The 20,435-nt window shown below is 36.1% G+C and overlaps 1 protein-coding gene across 1 annotated transcript; it reads left to right on the forward strand.

Annotated features, from left to right (window-relative positions):
- Positions 1-9,894: 9,894 nt before the first annotated feature.
- SLITRK1 (SLIT and NTRK like family member 1) lies at positions 9,895-14,043 on the forward strand. Its single transcript, XM_041730918.1, has 2 exons — positions 9,895-10,166; positions 10,685-14,043. The coding sequence occupies exon 2, from the start codon at positions 10,738-10,740 to the stop codon at positions 12,826-12,828; it is 2,091 nt and encodes a 696-aa protein (XP_041586852.1). The 5' UTR covers positions 9,895-10,166; positions 10,685-10,737; the 3' UTR covers positions 12,829-14,043.
- Positions 14,044-20,435: the final 6,392 nt, after the last annotated feature.

A 20,435-nucleotide genomic window follows, 5' to 3' on the forward strand; every position in this document is an offset into this window, starting at 1 on the left:
TACAAAGGCATTTTAGAATGTTACTGTACAATAAACTTTTGCTAAATCAGCCCCTTTAATTAAAATCTATTTTACCAAAAAAAAATTAAAGAGGTTTACTGCATGAGTTTTAAAATGCAAATCTAGTATCTAATACAATCATTTCTGACATAGCTATTAAACTAGTACATTTTCTTTCTTTATTTAAAGGTTTTCATTCTATTTGTAATAATCAATGTAGATATATTTTCCAGGCCAGTCAATGGATTTTTTTTAGCATGATGATTTCAAACTGTGCCATACTGAAAAGAGAAGTAAGTTAAAAAAAAATAATAATGGAGGCAGAGTATATTATAAAAACATAGACAAAGAATAGAAATTGTCCTTATTATGTATAGAGAATCCTGTTTTCAAAAATAAATTATTCCAATTTAATTGAAAAGCAAATGACAAAGAAGATTTAGTCAGTTTTCTAAATTTCACACTAATGTGAAACAACCAACTAGAGACAGAAAACCACAGTTCAGAAAACATATACACATACACAAACATATGCATGTATGCCTATATGTGTATATATGTGTCTATGTACATATATTTATTAACCTATATAAATAGGTACTAGATGGAACATCACATCCTAGGCTTCATGATAGCCTTTGAGGACAAAGACTTTGGACAAAGCAAAATATTCTGTGAAAGGGATACCTGACTGTGATTTAAATGTGAATTTAAGCTTGGAAACTGAGTATATGCACTTTATGTTTAATAAATGGCTGTAATAGAGGTGCTTGTTCAAGAAGAAACAGAAATGTAGCTAGTTACCCTAGCTGCGGGAACACAAGTAGAATGAGAAATGATAGCAGAATTCTCTCAGGGGGGAATTCATGCAACCTCATATTCCAATATGAGCTTACCTTCCATAATGCTCCTGAAGATGTAACAACAGACTATATGACTAAACAGCAACAAAGTTAAAATTGAACAGGTCTACTCAAGCATAAAGTCCTTTTTCTCAGTGCAACTTTCAAACATGATTACAAAATTAAAATTTGTGTTCTGGGTGTCTGCACTATAATATTCTGAAACCCTGAACCATCATTGTCTCAAATGTAACCCCAAATCACCCACTTTTTTTGTACTATTATCTTTGATAAATTGCATTAGGAAAGGGGATTGGTAGAACCTGGGGAGATCAACCAGCATAAACCACTGGGAAATGGGAAAATATGAATGTATAGTCCGCCACTTTAGTTCCACTTCAGATCAGCCAGATTTCCCAATTTACTCAAGCAGAAAAGCCATTTACATAAAAGTAACTGCTCCCAGAATCTCTGGAAAGATCAGAGAAACAGGTTGGGTACATAGACAGGGAGGAAAGTGGTCCCATAAACAAAATTGGTTGAAGTTGTGCTGTAGCACTCTTCTGCTAAGGATGATGCAGCCAATGCTCTAACCAGCGGCAAAAAGCTTGCAACAACTCCTTCCTCAGCCCTAGACCCTGAAAAGTCCCCTGCCACAGTTGTGCTGGATATTCTTCTCATTATCCACTCCTACCACAGCAAGAGGTAATTCTTCCATTTCTTTTCCAATGTGTTAACAAGTCTAATTTCAAAATCGAGACACATGAGTCTGATTGGCAAGACCAAGTCATATGATCTGCCCTAGTTGCAGTCAGGAGATCTGGGAAAATGGGTTTCTAATGTTTATATCATTTATGATAGTATATATGATCTCCAAATAAGACTTAAAAGGTGGGCAATCGACTAGTATTAGGACTGGAGTAAGAGATTCCCTCATAAGCACAATGTATATCAAAGTATGATTACCTGGGTTTGATGCCAAAGCCCATGATATTTTCACTGCTCTAGGCAACTGCTCACGTGAGATAATGCTTTTTCACAGCCTAATACTTACCAAAAACATAAAAACTGCCAATTCCAACTGATTAGAAAATAACATGTTTTCTTGTTTCATAAATAATATTTAATCCTTTTTCCTTGGGCAATTTAAATGCCATATAGGATTTCCATTTTTCATAATACTGAAATCAAATGTAGCTACCAATACATAGTGCTTGTGCAGAGATCAAAAAGAGATGGTGTTAGTCTTTTTTTATCAGCTAACTAGACACTAGCCATCTACATGATGTAATTTAATGGCCATCACAAAAAGGCATACACCTGTTATTTATTTATTTATTTATTTATTTATTTATTTATTTATTTTTGGCATACACCTGTTAAATGTATCTCTCTACCTAGCCTGCAGTAGTGCATGTGGTTCTACCTTTAGACATCTATTTCTTTGGATCAAGATAAAGTATATAAAAAATCAGGAGTGAAAATGTAAGTCGTGGCATTGTCCATCTTACAGTTTTGCATTCTGGTGTTTCGCACACAGTAGGTATAATATTATGCTTGCAGTGTATACATGTTTGTGTGTGACTAGTGTGCACATGTGTGTGTAAAATTAATGATTTTATACTTTTTTTAACTGATGAAACAGAATATGGGTATGATGCATTTTTAAATGGCATATCATCTTGACATCATATAAACACTTGAAAGATAGATAGTCAAATTTTGCCCTGAAATAAATCCCAAGGAGACATAGTTTATGACAAAATAATAATATAACTAGTGGGAAGAGGAGAAAGGTAAAGAAAGAAAAGATTTTAAAGAAGAAAATAGGAGGAAAAAATATAATTGAGTCTCTAAGTTTTTGCCATAACTCTGAAAGGACTCACAGAAAAGCAGATGATATTTTTGTTTTCATACAGTTTAAAAATCCAGTCAATAATCTGAAAAGTTAACCTCACTGGGTCTATAGACCTTCATGATTTTTAAATATTTTATATTCATAACAGCTAATTTCACAATTCACTTCCTCTTGCAAAAGCAGCAATGCATCCCTATCATTAGCATCATTACACATTTATTGGTTGTCAGCCAGGTACATGGTACTGTGCTAACTCTTTTGGGTCACACAAAATGTGGATTAGAAACTCATTTTCTAGAGAATAAAAGAGTTTCATAAATATAAACATTATATTACAGCAAAAAATATATAAAGCACACATAATGCATGGAAAACATGAAACCTAAAGAAGTACCTAAATAATTCACAGATTATATCACTTGCTCAGGTAACTAGTTATTTAAGTAATCCTGTCTTTGAGCTTTCCAACTCTTGTGATCTGTCCCACTCAATTTATCACTAACTCGCATATTGGCTTATTTCACTGGTTGAGTGTACATACCATACATATTATGCACTTGGCACTCTGCTAGGTGACAGATATAAAAATATAAAAGGCTTTGATTTTTGTCTTCAAGTACATTACATTTTAGTGAGGAAATCAATGCTACAAACAGTTTTTAAAAGAATATACAACTTATTAGTTATTTTACTCAATACATCAATATCTTACTCAATACATGAAAGGGACTGAAATGCATAGGTGGCTTGGTCTGGAAAGGATTCATAGAAGCAATTTTAAGCTAAAACATATCTTAAAATTTGACTCGGAGTGAAGGCAAACAATATACTCAATAAATAATCATAAATTGAAAATTATTTGCTCAAGGAAACGGGTCATCATTGGCTTCACTTTAAAAGTACTGAGCTGATTGGAAAACATTTTAAATAATAGTAAGTAGCATTGGCAGAGGTTTAAGGAAATAGCAAATCTCATCTACTGCTGGTGGACTATAAATTGGCAAAATTTTTGAGTAGGTAGCTTATTAGTTTGTATCAAAAGCCTTGATATTTTTCCTACACTTTAACCTGGCAATTCTACTTCTACAAATCTATAATAAGACAAATAATGATGTTCACAGTGATCTATGCACCAGGTTGTTCTTTGCAGCTTATTTATGAGAGCAAAAATTTTAGTAAGAATTAAATGTCCAATAATGTGAAATTAGTTCAAAGATTTATTCTATGTCATACAAAGGGATCAACCTGTAATATAATACAGTAGTGGTTGTTTAATAACAATGGAAATGTTCACAAATAAATGTTAAGTGCAAAAAGTATATTACAAAATATATGTGTGTATATTTATACTAATTTCTGGGTGTTGGAATTCTGTAGATTTTATTTTATTCTTTTGCTGTTGTCTTCAGTGTTTTCCAAAATCTATACAAGTAACGTGTATTGCCTTATCTTAAAAATGTAATACATACTTTGTAGGAAGCAAAAACAGAATTCTTTTTCTATAATTATCTGCAGGATTTTGTAAGACAAATCTTAAAAAGTAGAATAACTTCTGTTAAAAACAAAATGACAGACCCAAAATAGAGTTGCTTATGCTAAGCCCCATGTCACCAGACTAAGACTTAATTAGTTTTGGCTCTCCCAGAAGTGAAATCTTAAATCACCACTAGTGAGGTAATCTGCCCTAGAGACCTCTGCCATACCCTGAAGAAAAGTGACTTTGCCACCAGCAATCTGATTTTTGCTAGTATAATTTCCTTCTTTCTGTTCCCTTCTACCTAAATGTCTTTCATTTTGTAGAGCTCCTTGGAGCACTTCACTATCTGCCAGATAGTATGCTGCCCAATGCATGAATGGTTGAATAAAGCCAATATGATCTTTAAAATTTACTCAGTTGAATTTTATTTTTTAACAATTATTAACAGGTTATACTTAAGCACAAATTAATATAAACAATTATACAAATATGAGTCCTCGTTTCATTGTAGTATAGTATATAGTGTAGTATAGTTGACCCTTGAATAACCTGGGTTTGAACTGCATGTCCCACCATTATACAGATTTTTTATGTTACATACAGTACTATAAATGTATTGTCTCTTCTCTATGATCTTCTTAATAACCTTTCTCTAGCTTACTTTATGGTAAGGCACAGTATATAATACATATAATACACAGAATATGTGTTAATCAACTATTTATGTTATTGGTAAGGTGTCTTGTCAACAGTAGGCTATTAAGTTTTGAGGGAGTCAAAAGATTTTTTTTAAAGATCTTATTTATTTATTCATGAGAGACACAAAAAGACAGGGAGAGGCAGAGACATAGGCAGAGGGAGAACCAGTCTCCATGCAGGGAGCCCAATGTGGGACTCGATCCCAGTACTCCAGGATCAAGCCCTGAGCCAAAGGCAGATGCTCAACCACTGAGCCACCCAGCGTCCCAGACTCAAAAGTTATATGTGGATTTTCAACTGTGCAATGGGTTGTTCATGAGTCAATACATAAGAGTATTACCCTTTTCAGGCAGACCTTTGATTGCTTAATTTATGTTAAAATTTTTAAAAGAAATAAATTAGAATTTCCCCATATACAAATTTATATTTTTGATCCTTGTTTCCCCCAATATGTCCAAAATAGAAATTCATGTGAGTTTTATTAGACAATGAGACTTTATGAGAAAATCAGTTCCAATCAAAGATGGCCAAACATACGACCCAAAGCCATATAAATTTAAAGTAATATAAACATGAAAAGTGATACTTTCACAAGTAAAAATGTGAAAGTATATATATATATATATATATGTATATATAATATATATATTAACTATATATATATAAATGTTTTTAGAGAGAGAGAGAGAAAGAGAGAGCGCATGCACACATGCAGAGGATGGGAGAGGCGCAGAGGGAGAGAGTGAATCTTAAAGCAGGCTCCATGCTCAGCACAGAGCCCAGAGTGGGGCTCCATCTCACCAACCTGAGATCTTGACATGAGCTGAAATCAAGAGTCAGCTGCTTAACTGAGCCAATCACACATATCTGTAAAATTATTTTTATGTGTTCTACTTATTTTGCTGTTTATTTCATTATAAACAATGGTTACATTTTGGCAAGCAACTACAAAAATATTTTCAAAATATGTTTTATGGTTTTGCCTTAAGAAGTCATGTAATATGATAATTATCTTGATATTCCACTCCTAGGAAATTATTTACAATCATACATAAAGAAAATATAAATAAATAGGTGGAAACCTTACATTTTAAGCATGTTAATTTATAGGTGTAATTGATTTATATTCTCATCTCTTCTTAGTTTACAATTATTATAGCAGAGAAGAAGTCCACTCCTTTATCTTGTGAAACATAGGAAAGGATAGTAGTAGATTAAACTCAGCACTAGTGAATTCTATTCTACAGGGCTTATTACATTTATTCTTGCTTTCAAGTGCTAGTGATTATGCAAATACATTAATAAAACATCCCAAGTCCAAATGTGAAAAGTCTCAGGAGGCAAGAAACATTGGGACTTTTCTGAAATTAAATTTTAAAGATTTTGGATTCAGAAAAAAGAGTTGAAGAGACAAAAAAATTCCATAAACTTCAATGAATTGATTTACTAGTAAGGAAGTTGACCCATGGAAAGATTAAAATAACAGCATTTAGAGCAAATGAGTACTTAGGAGCGAGAACAAAAGTTTAGTTCATGAATGTGTACCATTGTTACTTTTGGCAAAGTCAACTGGTATTATTCAATCTTACTCAACACTCCTCAGTTTCCACATCTATAAAGTAAAATAATAATATCAAAATCACTATACATAAGTTTTCCATAACTTCCTCTGGAATGAGGAGCATGGATAAGAGAGGGTTAAAGATGGACTTCCTATATATAATTTTGTGTTTCTTAAATTTAAAAAATATTCCTTTTAAAATTAAAAATGAAAACAATAATTTTAAATTTATAGCACAGAATAAATAAAGAATGAAAATATTTTAAATTAATGTTTGCTATATTTTCTACTCTTCCATCTTAAATATGTAGTGCACATATGGAAACATCCGGAAATTTGATGCCACTCGGGGAAAATAGATAATAAATTGATAATTCCGTTTTTAATCTTAATGATTCCATGATATGAACACCTAACTTGTGTCACTTAAGGGATGAACCTGTTTGAGGAAGGATAAGAAAATATGAACACTTAATGATACAATTGAAATTCTTCTGGTCACAGTCCAGAAACAAAACTACAGCCCTGAGCAAATATTATCAATTCTCATCATCATCTGGAGTATCCTTTATCTCAGGCTCCTGAGATCATCTGTTATGAGAGGCAAAGCAATTGAAGTAGTTCACTTGAGCTCAAATAGATACAGTAGAACCCTTTTAAAAAGAGTTCATGCCTAAGAAATGTTCCCCCAAGGCATTAGAAATGTTTAGATTGCATACGCATTGCCATATTTTTTTATTTCCCACCAAGAAATTTACTGTTATACTTGAAGAGTTAGTCTTTGGAGGGATGGATGTTCTTTTCTGGGCTGCTTTATTTCTCTGAAATACATTTATTACGAAAATATTTTTAAGAAAAATTTTATTAGCTCATTAATGAAGGTGCATTTTCATCTGAACTACGCGTGTGTCTATATATTCTTTGCTTGCAATTTAATATTGAATATCTCATGTAGGTAATATTACCTTAATATTTTCTTCTAAGATTTGGTTGCTCATCTGGCACTACCACATGCCTTTTCCTAGAGTACAGAGATAATAAACTATTTGAGAAAGGTAAATTTGAAAAAAAAATCGTAACATATCTAGATAGGAAAATCCTAATTGTAAATTGTCTAATGTGATGTCCTCTTTCAGAGGCAAGAAGCAATCAGAGGACAGAGATATAAAGTTTAATGGGTGAGGGAGTGAAGACATCTGAATATCAATTGCTTGTTACCTCAATCAATTCCGTTCATTTAAAATCAACTGAAATATGCTCTTTGGGTCTCTTCACATAAAGTATTTATTCAGCAAGTTGAATAAACAAGTAACCAATTAAGTTTAATAGTGTGATTTTAGATGATTACCATCAATATTTTTCTTCCTAAACAGGCAGCATTTTCCTGTCTCTCCTCAGAAACTTGCCTACCTCTATCAATCACAGATACTGCCAGAGGCTGCCTACCTTTCACAGGGTGGTTTCTGGAGCCAAGAAGTTTCAGACCTGAGTCCTATTACAAAGATACAGAAATATCCATCCTTCCAGTTTAACTTCTGTACATCTGCAGTTCCCAACTGCATAGCATTTTTTTTCCCTGTAAAATGGTTTTAGATTAAGCTCTTTCCCTTTCTACATGTGGTAACGGAATAAACTAAATAAGAATCGGATTGTTTTAGAAGTGTAATAGATTGTCTGGAAAAGCCCCCCACCCAACAAACACACTACCAAACTGAACCTTCATCTATGTCCTCCTACTAAATTTTACCATAAGACAACACATTTGATCATATGAAAATATTATATAGAGGTATGAAAACTGTCTCACCTTAAGAATTAGCTTCTAATTTCTAAATTTTTTTCCCCTACATTTCCCTGAATTTCCTCATCCCTAGTCCTTCCTGGAATTCTTCAGCTCTCCACCCTTTTCAAAATGCACACATCCTTGAATACTGGATCTTTTACTCAGATTATTAGCAGGCACATTAACAGCTGTCCAACTGAGTAAGACCTAATTAAAAGGGAAACTGATGTAAACATATTTCTGCTTCAACTGAATAAATGAAATAATAATAATATCCTATAAATTCAAACCCTAAAATGCGCACAATTTTTAGAGTATATTGATGGAAAAGGTGTCAACTCTGTTAAGAAAAGTCAGCAGAGCAGCTTACTTTTCCAACAAGCAGCATTCTCATATTCTCTCCTTTCTCAAATGTTTATAGAACTTGGTTTTTATAAGCTTCATCTAAGTTTGAGGAACCAGATGATTCCTTGTCTGGGAAAAGCCCTAGCTGGGTGCTCCACCAGAACCAGTGACCCAGAGAAGAGAAACTGCCTGCTACCTGCAGATAATATTCACACAGGGCCTTAGAGACCTGCGATTTCTTTCTCTCTCTCTCTCTCTCTCTGTCAAAATGCAACTGGTTATTTACTTGTAAGTGTTTTAAATATGTCCATATGGATGCGGAAACTTTGTGAGTGTGCATCTGTGTATGCATGTGTGTGTCGTGTGTGAGTGCCAGTCTGACAGTGGGTTTTTAAGAGCACTCACGAATCATACTGGGATTTTTTTTTTTCCTGCTCCCTCCCTCCTTTTCCGGTTCTCAGCGAAAGCTTTTGGGTCTGGAATCAAAGACTGCAAGCATGCATTGTATTTTCACCCTGAAGACTTAAATAACATCCAAGAAATATCATCAGAGAAGCCTAACTCTCAACGACCAAATTGACTAAAATTCTGTACCAAGTTTAAAAAAGAAAAAGTATGTGCCTAAATTATATACCATGCAGCAAAAAATTCATAGCCAGTTATATTATTAAAATATAATATATATGATATGACTATATGTTTCAAATAATCACTTTCAACATGCCAAAAAAAAAAAAAAAAGGTTTCAAAGACCTCAAACAGCATAAAACATTGTACTGCAGAGACGGAAGAAATGCATTTAAAGCACCGATGAAAATGGCGTGCAGTATAATTACCTCAAATTGCTGTTCGCTTGACACCCTGACACTAATTTTATTCAAGCCATTGGGAAATAAATGTTTTAAAAGCACTCCTTTCCAAACGCTGGAGGTAGTGGGGGCTGTGAGGTCGCCAAGGAAAGGAAAGGGTAAAGTTTTCAGCACGCAAAAAGAATTAAATAATCCATTTAAAATAAGCATCTATGTGGATCGACAGCCTTTAATGCCCACATTTTTAACGCTTGCCCTGTACGTGGATTGATTTTTTTTTTTTTTCTTTCAGCATTCCCTCACCAGATGGATTTTTGCTACTGCAGATCAGCAGAGGGTGTCAGATCTTTCAGAGTGCACCAGGCTGGAACAAGCAGAGCTTCTTAGCAACTCTCTTCTACCCCCCCCCCCCATTCTCGCGCTCTCTCCCTCCCTCAGACAACTCGCCCCCCGCCCTCCGCCCCCTCCACGTAATTCTGAAAGAGCAGAATAAAGAGGAGAAAAAGAAAAGGAGAGCTAGTACCCGAGAGCCGGAGCCCGGAAAAAAAGCTGAAAAGGACGGAAGGGAAGGAAGGGAAAAGGATGGACAGCTACAAAACGCAGCGATTGCGGAAATTTTCCAGCGCCATTGGCTCGGCAGCGTGAGTTCTTCGGTCGGGCGTGATTTCAGCACCGGGGGGACTGGACAGCACCCGGGGGACTTCTGGGCAACCTGCAGCCACTGCAAGAACTCCACCGGCCGCCTCAGCTGCAGAAGCCGCCGAAAACCCTGCTTTGTATCAGAGAGGCAAGGTCAGTCCGGCGCACAGCCATGCACAGGCAGTGCGCCTGTACTACGCTGCAAACCCTCTGCTTGTTTCTCTAACATGCACTTGCTTCTAATTACTAGCATTGTTCCCTTCCTGATTAGTGAGGACCACTAGACCAGGTTCTGTAAGGGTGTATTTTTAATTTATATGTATATATTTAACTTCTTTTGGTAATTTTTAAAGGGTTGAGGGGGAGTGGGGTTATTTTTTCTACTTTCTTTTTCTTTCTTTTCTTTTTTCTTTCTTTCCTTCTCCGCCTCCCCCCCTTCCTTTTTTTTTTTTTTTTCTTTTTTCTTTTTTTTTTTTTTTTTTTTGCTTGCCTTGCACTACGTGCCTGGATAGTCTGTGGATATAATTATTGACTGGCGCCTGGGTTGTTGCAGTGCGGGGGGGTTAGGGAGGAAGGAATCCACCCCCACCCCCCCAAACCCTTTTCTTCTCCTTCCCTGGGTTCGGACATTGGAGCACTAAATGAACTTGAATTGTGTCTGTGGCGAGCAGGATGGTCGCTGTTACTTTGTGATGAGATCGGGGATGAATTGCTCGCTTTAAAAATGCTGCTTTGGATTCTGTTGCTGGAGACGTCTCTTTGTTTTGCCGCTGGAAACGTTACAGGGGACGTTTGTAAAGAGAAGATCTGTTCCTGCAATGAGATAGAAGGGGACCTACACGTAGACTGTGAAAAAAAGGGCTTTACAAGTCTGCAGCGTTTCACCGCCCCGACTTCCCAGTTTTACCATCTATTTCTGCATGGTAATTCCCTCACTCGACTTTTCCCTAATGAGTTTGCTAACTTTTATAATGCGGTTAGTTTGCACATGGAAAACAATGGCTTGCATGAAATCGTTCCTGGGGCTTTTCTGGGGCTGCAGCTGGTGAAAAGGCTGCACATCAACAACAACAAGATCAAGTCTTTTAGAAAGCAGACTTTTCTGGGGCTGGACGATCTGGAATACCTCCAGGCCGATTTTAATTTATTACGGGATATAGACCCCGGGGCCTTTCAGGACTTGAACAAGCTGGAGGTACTCATTTTAAATGACAATCTCATCAGCACCCTACCTGCCAATGTGTTCCAGTATGTGCCCATCACCCACCTCGACCTCCGGGGAAACAGGCTGAAAACGCTGCCCTATGAGGAAGTCTTGGAGCAAATCCCTGGCATTGCTGAGATTCTGCTAGAGGATAACCCGTGGGACTGCACCTGTGATCTCCTCTCCCTGAAAGAATGGCTGGAAAATATTCCCAAAAATGCTCTGATCGGCCGAGTTGTCTGTGAAGCCCCCACCAGACTGCAGGGGAAAGACCTCAATGAAACCACAGAACAGGACTTGTGTCCTTTGAAAAACCGAGTGGATTCCAGTCTCCCGGCGCCCCCTGCCCAAGAAGAGACCTTCGCTCCTGGACCCCTGCCAACTCCTTTCAAGACAAATGGGCAAGAGGATCACGCCACCCCAGGGTCTGCTCCAAACGGAGGTACAAAGATCCCAGGCAACTGGCAGATCAAAATAAGACCCACTGCTGCGATAGCGACCGGCAGCGCCAGAAACAAACCCCCAGCCAACGGCTTGCCCTGCCCTGGGGGCTGCAGCTGCGACCACATCCCAGGGTCGGGTTTAAAGATGAACTGCAACAACCGGAACGTGAGCAGTTTGGCTGATTTGAAGCCCAAGCTCTCCAACGTGCAGGAGCTTTTCCTCCGAGATAACAAGATCCATAGCATCCGAAAATCTCACTTTGTGGATTACAAGAATCTCATTCTGTTAGATCTGGGCAACAATAACATTGCTACCATAGAGAACAACACTTTTAAGAACCTTTTGGACCTCAGGTGGCTGTATATGGATAGCAACTACCTGGACACGCTATCCCGGGAGAAATTCGCCGGGCTGCAAAACCTCGAGTACCTGAACGTGGAGTACAATGCAATCCAGCTCATCCTTCCTGGCACTTTCAATGCTATGCCCAAACTGAGGATCCTCATTCTCAATAACAACTTGCTGAGGTCCCTTCCCGTGGACGTGTTCGCTGGGGTTTCGCTGTCTAAGCTCAGCCTGCACAACAACTACTTCATGTACCTTCCGGTGGCAGGGGTGCTGGACCAGTTAACCTCCATCATCCAGATAGACCTGCACGGAAACCCTTGGGAGTGCTCCTGCACCATTGTGCCTTTTAAGCAATGGGCAGAACGCCTGGGTTCCGAAGTGCTGATGAGCGACCTCAAGTGTGAGACGCCGGTGAACTTCTTTAGGAAGGATTTCATGCTTCTCTCCAATGACGAGATCTGCCCCCAGCTGTACGCGAGGATCTCGCCCACGTTAACTTCGCACAGTAAAAACAGCACTGGGTTGGCGGAGACCGGGACGCACTCCAACTCCTATCTAGACACCAGCAGGGTGTCCATCTCCGTGTTGGTCCCGGGACTGCTGCTGGTGTTTGTCACCTCCGCCTTCACTGTAGTGGGCATGCTTGTGTTTATCCTGAGGAATAGAAAACGATCTAAGAGAAGGGACGCCAACTCCTCGGCGTCCGAAATTAATTCCCTACAGACAGTCTGTGACTCTTCCTACTGGCACAATGGGCCTTACAACGCAGATGGGGCCCACAGAGTATATGACTGTGGCTCCCACTCGCTCTCAGACTAGGACCCCAACCGAGGTAGAGCGGGGGAGCGGGAAGGCGATGCCCCCACCGCGACCCCCGCCCCCCCCCCCCAGTCATCCCAGGGGTCAGAGGAGCCCAGACTCAAGTCCAGCGCGCCCCAAGGCTTTATGGACATAAGTAAATAAATAACTATGAACTGGCTCCACGGAGAGGGTTTGACCCCTTAACTCCCTCCTGGAAACAAAGAGCAGACTGTGGCGAGCTGGGAGGGAGAGCGCTGCCAAATCGCTCTTTGCTGCGAGCTCCTTTTGATAAAACCCAGCGGGGGCCCTGCTCACAGAACTAGCCCTCCGCGGTGGAGCTGATGGGGACGGCTGCCGCGGTCCTATACGTGTATACATATACCCACATCTATAGAGAGATAGGTATCTATTTTTCCCCTGTGGATTAGCCCCGCGAGGAGGGGGGCGTGATGGCTCCCTGCTGGCTATGCAGGGACGGGCAGTTGCACGAAGGCATGAATGTATTGTAAATAAATAACTTTGACTTCTGGCAAAAACAAAAAGTGCTGCATGGCTCGCATGGAAACCGCGCGCGCTCCAGGGACGCTGCCCTCCTCGGCCACTGGAGACGGCGTCACGTTCACAGCACCCACCCTCTTACCTGATAAGTCCCATCGTATCAAACTTTCTATAAACAAAACACAGTATAATCAGAAAGTGCCATTTCGCCATTATTTGTGATCGGTAGGCAGTTCAGAGCGTACGTACGTTTACTGTGAAAAAAAAAAATGTAAAGGTTTTATTTAAGACATTTGCATGGCTAATCATCAGTCCATTTTATGAGTTAAAAATGTATTTTGTTGAGCGAAGTTTTTATGGGTTGTTTTGGGTTCTTTCCTTTATTTTGATGGTGATGTTTTTTGTTTTGTTTTGTTTATTTTGAGGGGAATATTTTTCTATACATATCCAATAATGCCTTCCATCTGAATGTAAAATAAGTACCCATGATTTCTATTATAGTATCAGTGTAATTATTAAAAAAAAAAAAAGATTTTGAGGCAGTTAAGCATGACCAATTAATGTCATTCTAGTGCTTAGGCTGCGATCTTATGGTAGCAATTCTGTGCTGGTGTAAATCTTACTTATAAAGTAGGAAAAAAGAACTGAGGAAGCACGTGAAACTTACTAATTCTATTCGAGGATTTTATAATGGCATATTTTTTCAGTATTAAAGTGAAAATGTTTTCAACTCTGGGTCCTTAAATTTTTCCAGCTTCATGTTTGCAACTGGTAAACTGGATTTGCGGTGGAAGGGACCGGGGAGGGGGCCGGTTGGGGGTGGATCCCTTCTAGAGCTGTATCAAGGCTCTTTCTCTGACGGTTTTACTCAGCTCTCTATCCTTTGCATAGCTGCCCTCCTCCTCCATCCCCACCCGGGCTTTTCCAGCTTTTCCTTCTCGGTAAAGTGAGGTCTTCCCCCAACACACCCTCCCCCACCCCCCCATTTCCCCCTCTCCTTATGCGGCAGTGAATCCCTTTATTAATACTGGAAATCCCTCGCTGCTGTTTCTGCTGCTGCTGCACACACTGCAGATATATTAAGGATGTTAGAGATTTGATTTAATTGACTCTGCCTAGATCGGTCTCATTAAACAGAGTGGAGATTTCATTGGTCAGCACTCTTCGATGAAAGACAGCCCTAATGACTGGCATTTGAGATGCTGCTGGCGTTTTGAATTCAACATCTGCTGAAAACGGTAAAACTAATTAGTGCCCACCCACCCTCCCCGCCCCAACAACTGCATACTGAAATTTGTTAAAGCACTCATCTTTATGGAAATCCATCATTATCCTAAAGAAGTGTATCTTTCCCATCATTCAGATTTCTAGTTGTGGCCTAGTAATTAACACAAAAAGCACTGGACTGTTTGAATTTTATGAGCCAGTGTAACCTGGCCTCAATCATATTCCTCTGGGATTTCTAAGCAATCTATTTTATCAGCAGTTAAGGAACAAAATGCAAATAAAACTATACATATTGATGGGGTTCTGCATTCCACCACATATCCACCCTGAAGAAGTATGTTAAAAGGCCGCAGATTGAAGATTTATATTATATATATATATATATATATATATATATATATATATATATATATATATATATAGTTGTAACTCAGCTAATGAAAGCCCCCAAAGCAGTAGTAGTAAGACTTGCCTTCTAGAACTCATATTTTAAAGAGAAGTAATTTCCCAGAACAGTGATGTTCTGGAGTATGTATTATTTATTTTAATGGTTTTAAAATAAAATCTTTATTATAAACTATCACTATACCTAAGGCCATTCATCATTTTCTCTCTTGATTCTTTTGTTTGTGGAGTGCATTTCATAGTGATAAAATTGGAACTTCATATCCTCTGACAAATATCATGTTTATTTATTTATTTTTCTTATGAAGGCCTTAATTCTTTTTTTGGAAAATAAACTGGGTTCCCTGTAAGCAATCAACAGATTTACTTGTAATGGAAAAGCTGGAGGAGGGGAAGAGTCATATTCAGCAATATTATAACCTTAAGAAGGAAAAGAAAAGATGGTGGATATCCTACATCTCTGGTGGGAAGTGATACTTAAAAGATATCTAGTGAGGCCTAACAGTAATTTTTAAAACTAATATATGATTAGTCTAAATCAGGAAACTAGAACTTATAGAAGATATTCATTGAGGCAAGAAGTTTTCTTTATACTAATTACAAATAAATTATGACATAAAGAACAAAGTTTAAAGAGTAAACTTATTTTCTAAATATTAGCTTTAACAGTTTGGAGTGGTTATTGTGTGCCAGGCATGGGCTAAATGATTTACATAATTATTTAATTTAACCCTTACAAATATAAAATAACTTAATACAGTGTTGCTATTTCCATTATACAGATGAGGAAATTGAGGCTTACAGAGGATAAGCAATAAGTCCAAACATAGCTCCGGGTAGATACTGGAGTGATATTTAAACCAAATTTCCTTCATACTACAAAACCTTATTATTTGAATGGCATGGTCCTATGTAATAACAGGATAAACTCTTAAAGAAGAGTATCCTTAAATATTTCCAATTTTTCTTCAGCAAAAGAAAGTTGCCCTACATTTAGAGGGGATAACTTTAGTGTGTTCTCCAAGAATGTATAAAAAGGCAACATATAAGAAAAAAATGAATTGATATATGCATTTATGAATTATAGATTTTAAAATCATTAAATTATTTACTCTAAAATATTAGAATTATCAAATATTCTAATAAACACTAATATGTGCTTAAAAATCCATGTAGAAAAGATAAGCAATGATTTAATGTAAAAGAACATTCATTACTTAGAGAATTTTTTATTTTGATAAAGTAACTTTGTCACAGTTATGTATATAAACTAATATATAGCCATATATATTAGTTTACTTTAAAGTAATATGTATTATGTATTAGTTTAGTTTGCAGGGTACATAATACAAATATGGTCTTAGCACATAATTTCATTTAGAAGTGCCTAGCTTATTTTTGTTGTCTTTACGTAAAATGTTCATATAACTATAGTTGCCGCGTGCACTAGTTGAGATATCTTGTTTCTAGTTAAATCATATTTAATTCATCAAGGGAAAAGAGATTTTAGTTGTACCAGATGGAAAAGAAGGAAAAAAAAGAGATATCTTGTTTAGTTCCATTGCTTTGAAGAAAGTAGTAGCTTCTGTGGTTGCTGCTGTAACTAAGAATATCCTAGAATTTAAGTTGTTGCCATAGAAATTTATTGTTTAACCATTTTTACATGTTTATCCAGGAGGAACCTGGAGTGGCTGATCTAACATTAACATAACAGGATTCTATTTCTTAACAGTATTTATATCAGATGTAATTAGAATTGTCAGGCATTTTAATAAGTGTTAAGAATTATTTTGGTGATTCCAAGAATAATTTGTTAATTTAGCTTTTTCTAGGTTGCTAATAAATGTTATTTGATATGTACAAAGAGGTGGATAAATTTTCAAGGGTGGACACTAGAAGAGTGTGTTTTTTTGATATCTCAGTAGAATATTTAGTAAAGTGGTTTCTAATCCATCTCTTTTGCTAGCTAATTTATAAATATTATTTTTAATCTATAAGCTTATTTGAGGAAAATGGAAATATAAAATATGCTAAAGACTTATTATTAGCATGCCTTATTCAGATGCAACATATTATTTAATTTTTGAAAGATGAACTAACTCTGTACGGTATCAGTAGATAGAATAAACGCATACTCAAGATTTTTAACTTCTATGATTTGCTTCAATGTGGCCCTGAACCATAAAAAAAAATGAAGGCTGAAATTAAATTTTTCATATAATCCCCTAGCATTTTTCATCAATTTCTTTTATTTATTTCTTTTATCGTCAAAAATACTACTATCAAAAAAAAAAAATAACACACAGTACATGCAGGACTTTCCTCTTGGTTTCAAAACTTAAAAATATGCCACTAAATAGTTCTATGAAAACACATATTAACACACAGAGCAATCTTGAAATCTGAACCAATATTGACTCTACTGTGACCCATCAAAGTTTGGTGAGTTTCAAAAAAAAAATTAAATAGCTATTTAGGAACTACAATTGTATAATGAAATGAATCACTGAAAAAATAATCTTAGACTATTGAAGTCCAATATAACCCTTTGGCCTCAGTTGACCAGCAATTTTAGTATATTGGCATAGACCTCAATTGTTTAATTAATTACTCTGTTCCTTCCATTTATTTGTTAAATATATGCTATATTACATACTTGAAGTATAATTTTATTTCGAACTTGAATTTTGCACAAAGTTTACAGCAAGAAGATTATCTTATAGTTTAAAGAATTTTGAATGAATTGGAACCTAAATATTCAATCGACAGTGTTAATTGGGGACTTGCTACATGAAAAATACTGTGGAAGCTCTTTTAGAAAAAGAAAATAAGATGTGTCCAACTTCAGGGAGTTTACAATCTACAAAGCTGAGATATATCCCTCCTTGTAATTGTAGAAATGGTAAATCATTTGAAATTATTAAAGACTACCACTAGAAAACTCTTTGTTTCTTTCTTTGAGTAGTTGAGGTTTTTAGCCATTGGAGAAGTGCAATGGTCACATCAGTTTTATTTGTTGTTATATAAATAGTAAAAAAAATCTCAAAACAATATTTTTAAATGAAAAGGGTACTTTAATTGCTTCACTAGTTTTATTCCTTTTTCTGTAAAATGGAAATAATGTCAGCAATTTCATAACTTCAGTTAAGGTCTTTTTTTTTAAGATTTTATTTATTTATTCATGAGAGACACACATACACAGAGAGAAAGAGATGCAGAGAAGAGAGAGAGGCAGAAGGAGAAGCAGGCTCCATGCAGGAAGCCTGATGTGGGACTTGATCTTGGGACTCTGGGATCACACCCTGAGCCAAAGGCAGAGGATCAACCGCTGAGCCACCCAGGCATAACTTCAGTTAAGTTTTTAAACTAATCATTGCAAAAAGAGACAATTAAACGAATTTTTACCTTAAGTGAATGATAATATTTCAATTTTAGTTATTTGAGAAATCAAGTAAGTTTAGGAAATTGAATAAAATATTTTATGATATCATTAGAATTTCAGAATAGTTATCTTTGGCTACCTAGTTTTGATTTGTGTTTATACACTTAGAGTAGATTATAGTAGCTTTAATATAATATCATAAATACTTTTTTTTTTTTTAAAAAAGATTTTATGTATTCATGAGAGACACAAAGAGAAAGAGGCAGAGACAGGCAGAGAGAGAAGCAGGTTCCATGCTGGGAGCTCGATGTGGGATTCGATCCTAGGACTCTATCCTGGGACTCCAGGATCACACCCTGGGCCAAAGACAGGCATTCAACCACCCAGCCACCCAGGCATGCCTCAAATATACTTCTATGATTTTACCGTAAAGGTAATAATCCCATAGCCATTTGTTGTTTAGCAAAACCTGATAATTCAGTTACTTAGTAGTATGGTCTAAATGTTTTAACATGGAGAAAGCAGTAAGCAAAATCATGCACTTACTTCTACCTACAGCTTACTCTTTGCCTCTAATTCCATTTCTTTTCTTGGCAGAAGAATACAGGAAGGAAACATGTACAGCTGCAGCATATCGATAGAAAAAGTCAATATATAGTGAAAAATGAGAAGTTCCTCAAATATAGATAATGAATGGTTAATCCATACTGCTATCAGAGAAGCAGTCTCTCCTTCCCAGCAAAGGCAGATGAGTGTAAAGGGCCACTGTTACCGTGAACAGTAACAGCTCTTACCAGATTCTGTGATATTTATTGTGTGCTCTCTTTTTTTTCAAATCAACATCTTTTTATACATTTCCAACCTGCACTTGATATGAGAAAGTAATGCTTATTATTTTGATAGCAATATAATTTGAATAAATAATATATACATAAAAGAATTTTTTCCACTGCCATAAAAGGATTGATTACAAAATAGTGAACACATTTAAAATAATGTCATGCCAAAAAAAGTGTCACGCCTATATGCTATAGTAGAATCCATATGTTTTAAGCCATGCACTTTTATTTATTAAAATAATTATTTTTTATCAATTATAAGTAATCCTACATGACTAAATAATTATATATAAAATATTTTCTTGTATAATATATGAAATGGAATAATAATTATCTGCTAAATTCCGTTCAGTTACATAATTTCTATAGCTACTCTGATTCAGGTGTGAGTCCAGTTAACTTTATTTAATTGGATATATTTAGCACCAGTTTGTGTTTTGGTAGCTTATAGAGAAAATGGTTAAGTATGGGTTTGTCATCATAGAGTTGTAAATTAGTGCTAGTGAACTTTTCAAGGATCCTAAATAATGAATCTAAATTGGTTTAATTCATTATCAGACGAATCTAAAGGAAATGAAATTACTACAGCAAAGAGTTTAATGCTGTTAATCCTTCTGTTTCCTGAATGACTAAATGTTTTCTGGTATGTCAGTACATGCTTTAATGAGAGTTTAATATTATTATTATTATTATTATTGAAGTCAGGAAACATTATATTTTGTTATTTTCAGGAAAACTTTAATTTTATGGCATTTGTATTTTTCACTAAAATGGTCATTTATCTACCAAACAAATTTCATGCTACAGATGGTATTTGGTATAATTAGACGTTAAGACATAACAAGCAGAGTATTCCAGGAGGGTATTACATCTTATGGTGTAATATTATGAGGAATAAGACTTGAAGCCAAGAAACTAACAGCTGGAAGTAACAATAATCCCCAAGAAATGAATTACATGGACTGTCATATTGCTATTATAACTTAAAATTTATAACATCAAATTCAGAAGAAAGATCAGAGCACTTTTGAACATTATTTGTGTAAGTGTGACAACTTTTAGCCAGCCCAAAAGTATTTATGCAACAAGCTTTTTAGTAATATAGAACATTTTTTCCAGCATTTTTACATGAATAACTAATATGGTGCTTATGAAACTTCCATCCCTACAAACTCAATTTGATGAGTAATCAAATGCACAAATTGGAAATAGAGTTATTTTCTTTTATAAACTCAGATTTTTTTAGTTCACAATATCTTAAATAGTATGACATA

The sequence above is a fragment of the Vulpes lagopus genome, chromosome 16 (assembly GCF_018345385.1).
Source record: "Vulpes lagopus strain Blue_001 chromosome 16, ASM1834538v1, whole genome shotgun sequence".
In the NCBI taxonomy this organism is placed as follows: domain Eukaryota; kingdom Metazoa; phylum Chordata; class Mammalia; order Carnivora; family Canidae; genus Vulpes; species Vulpes lagopus.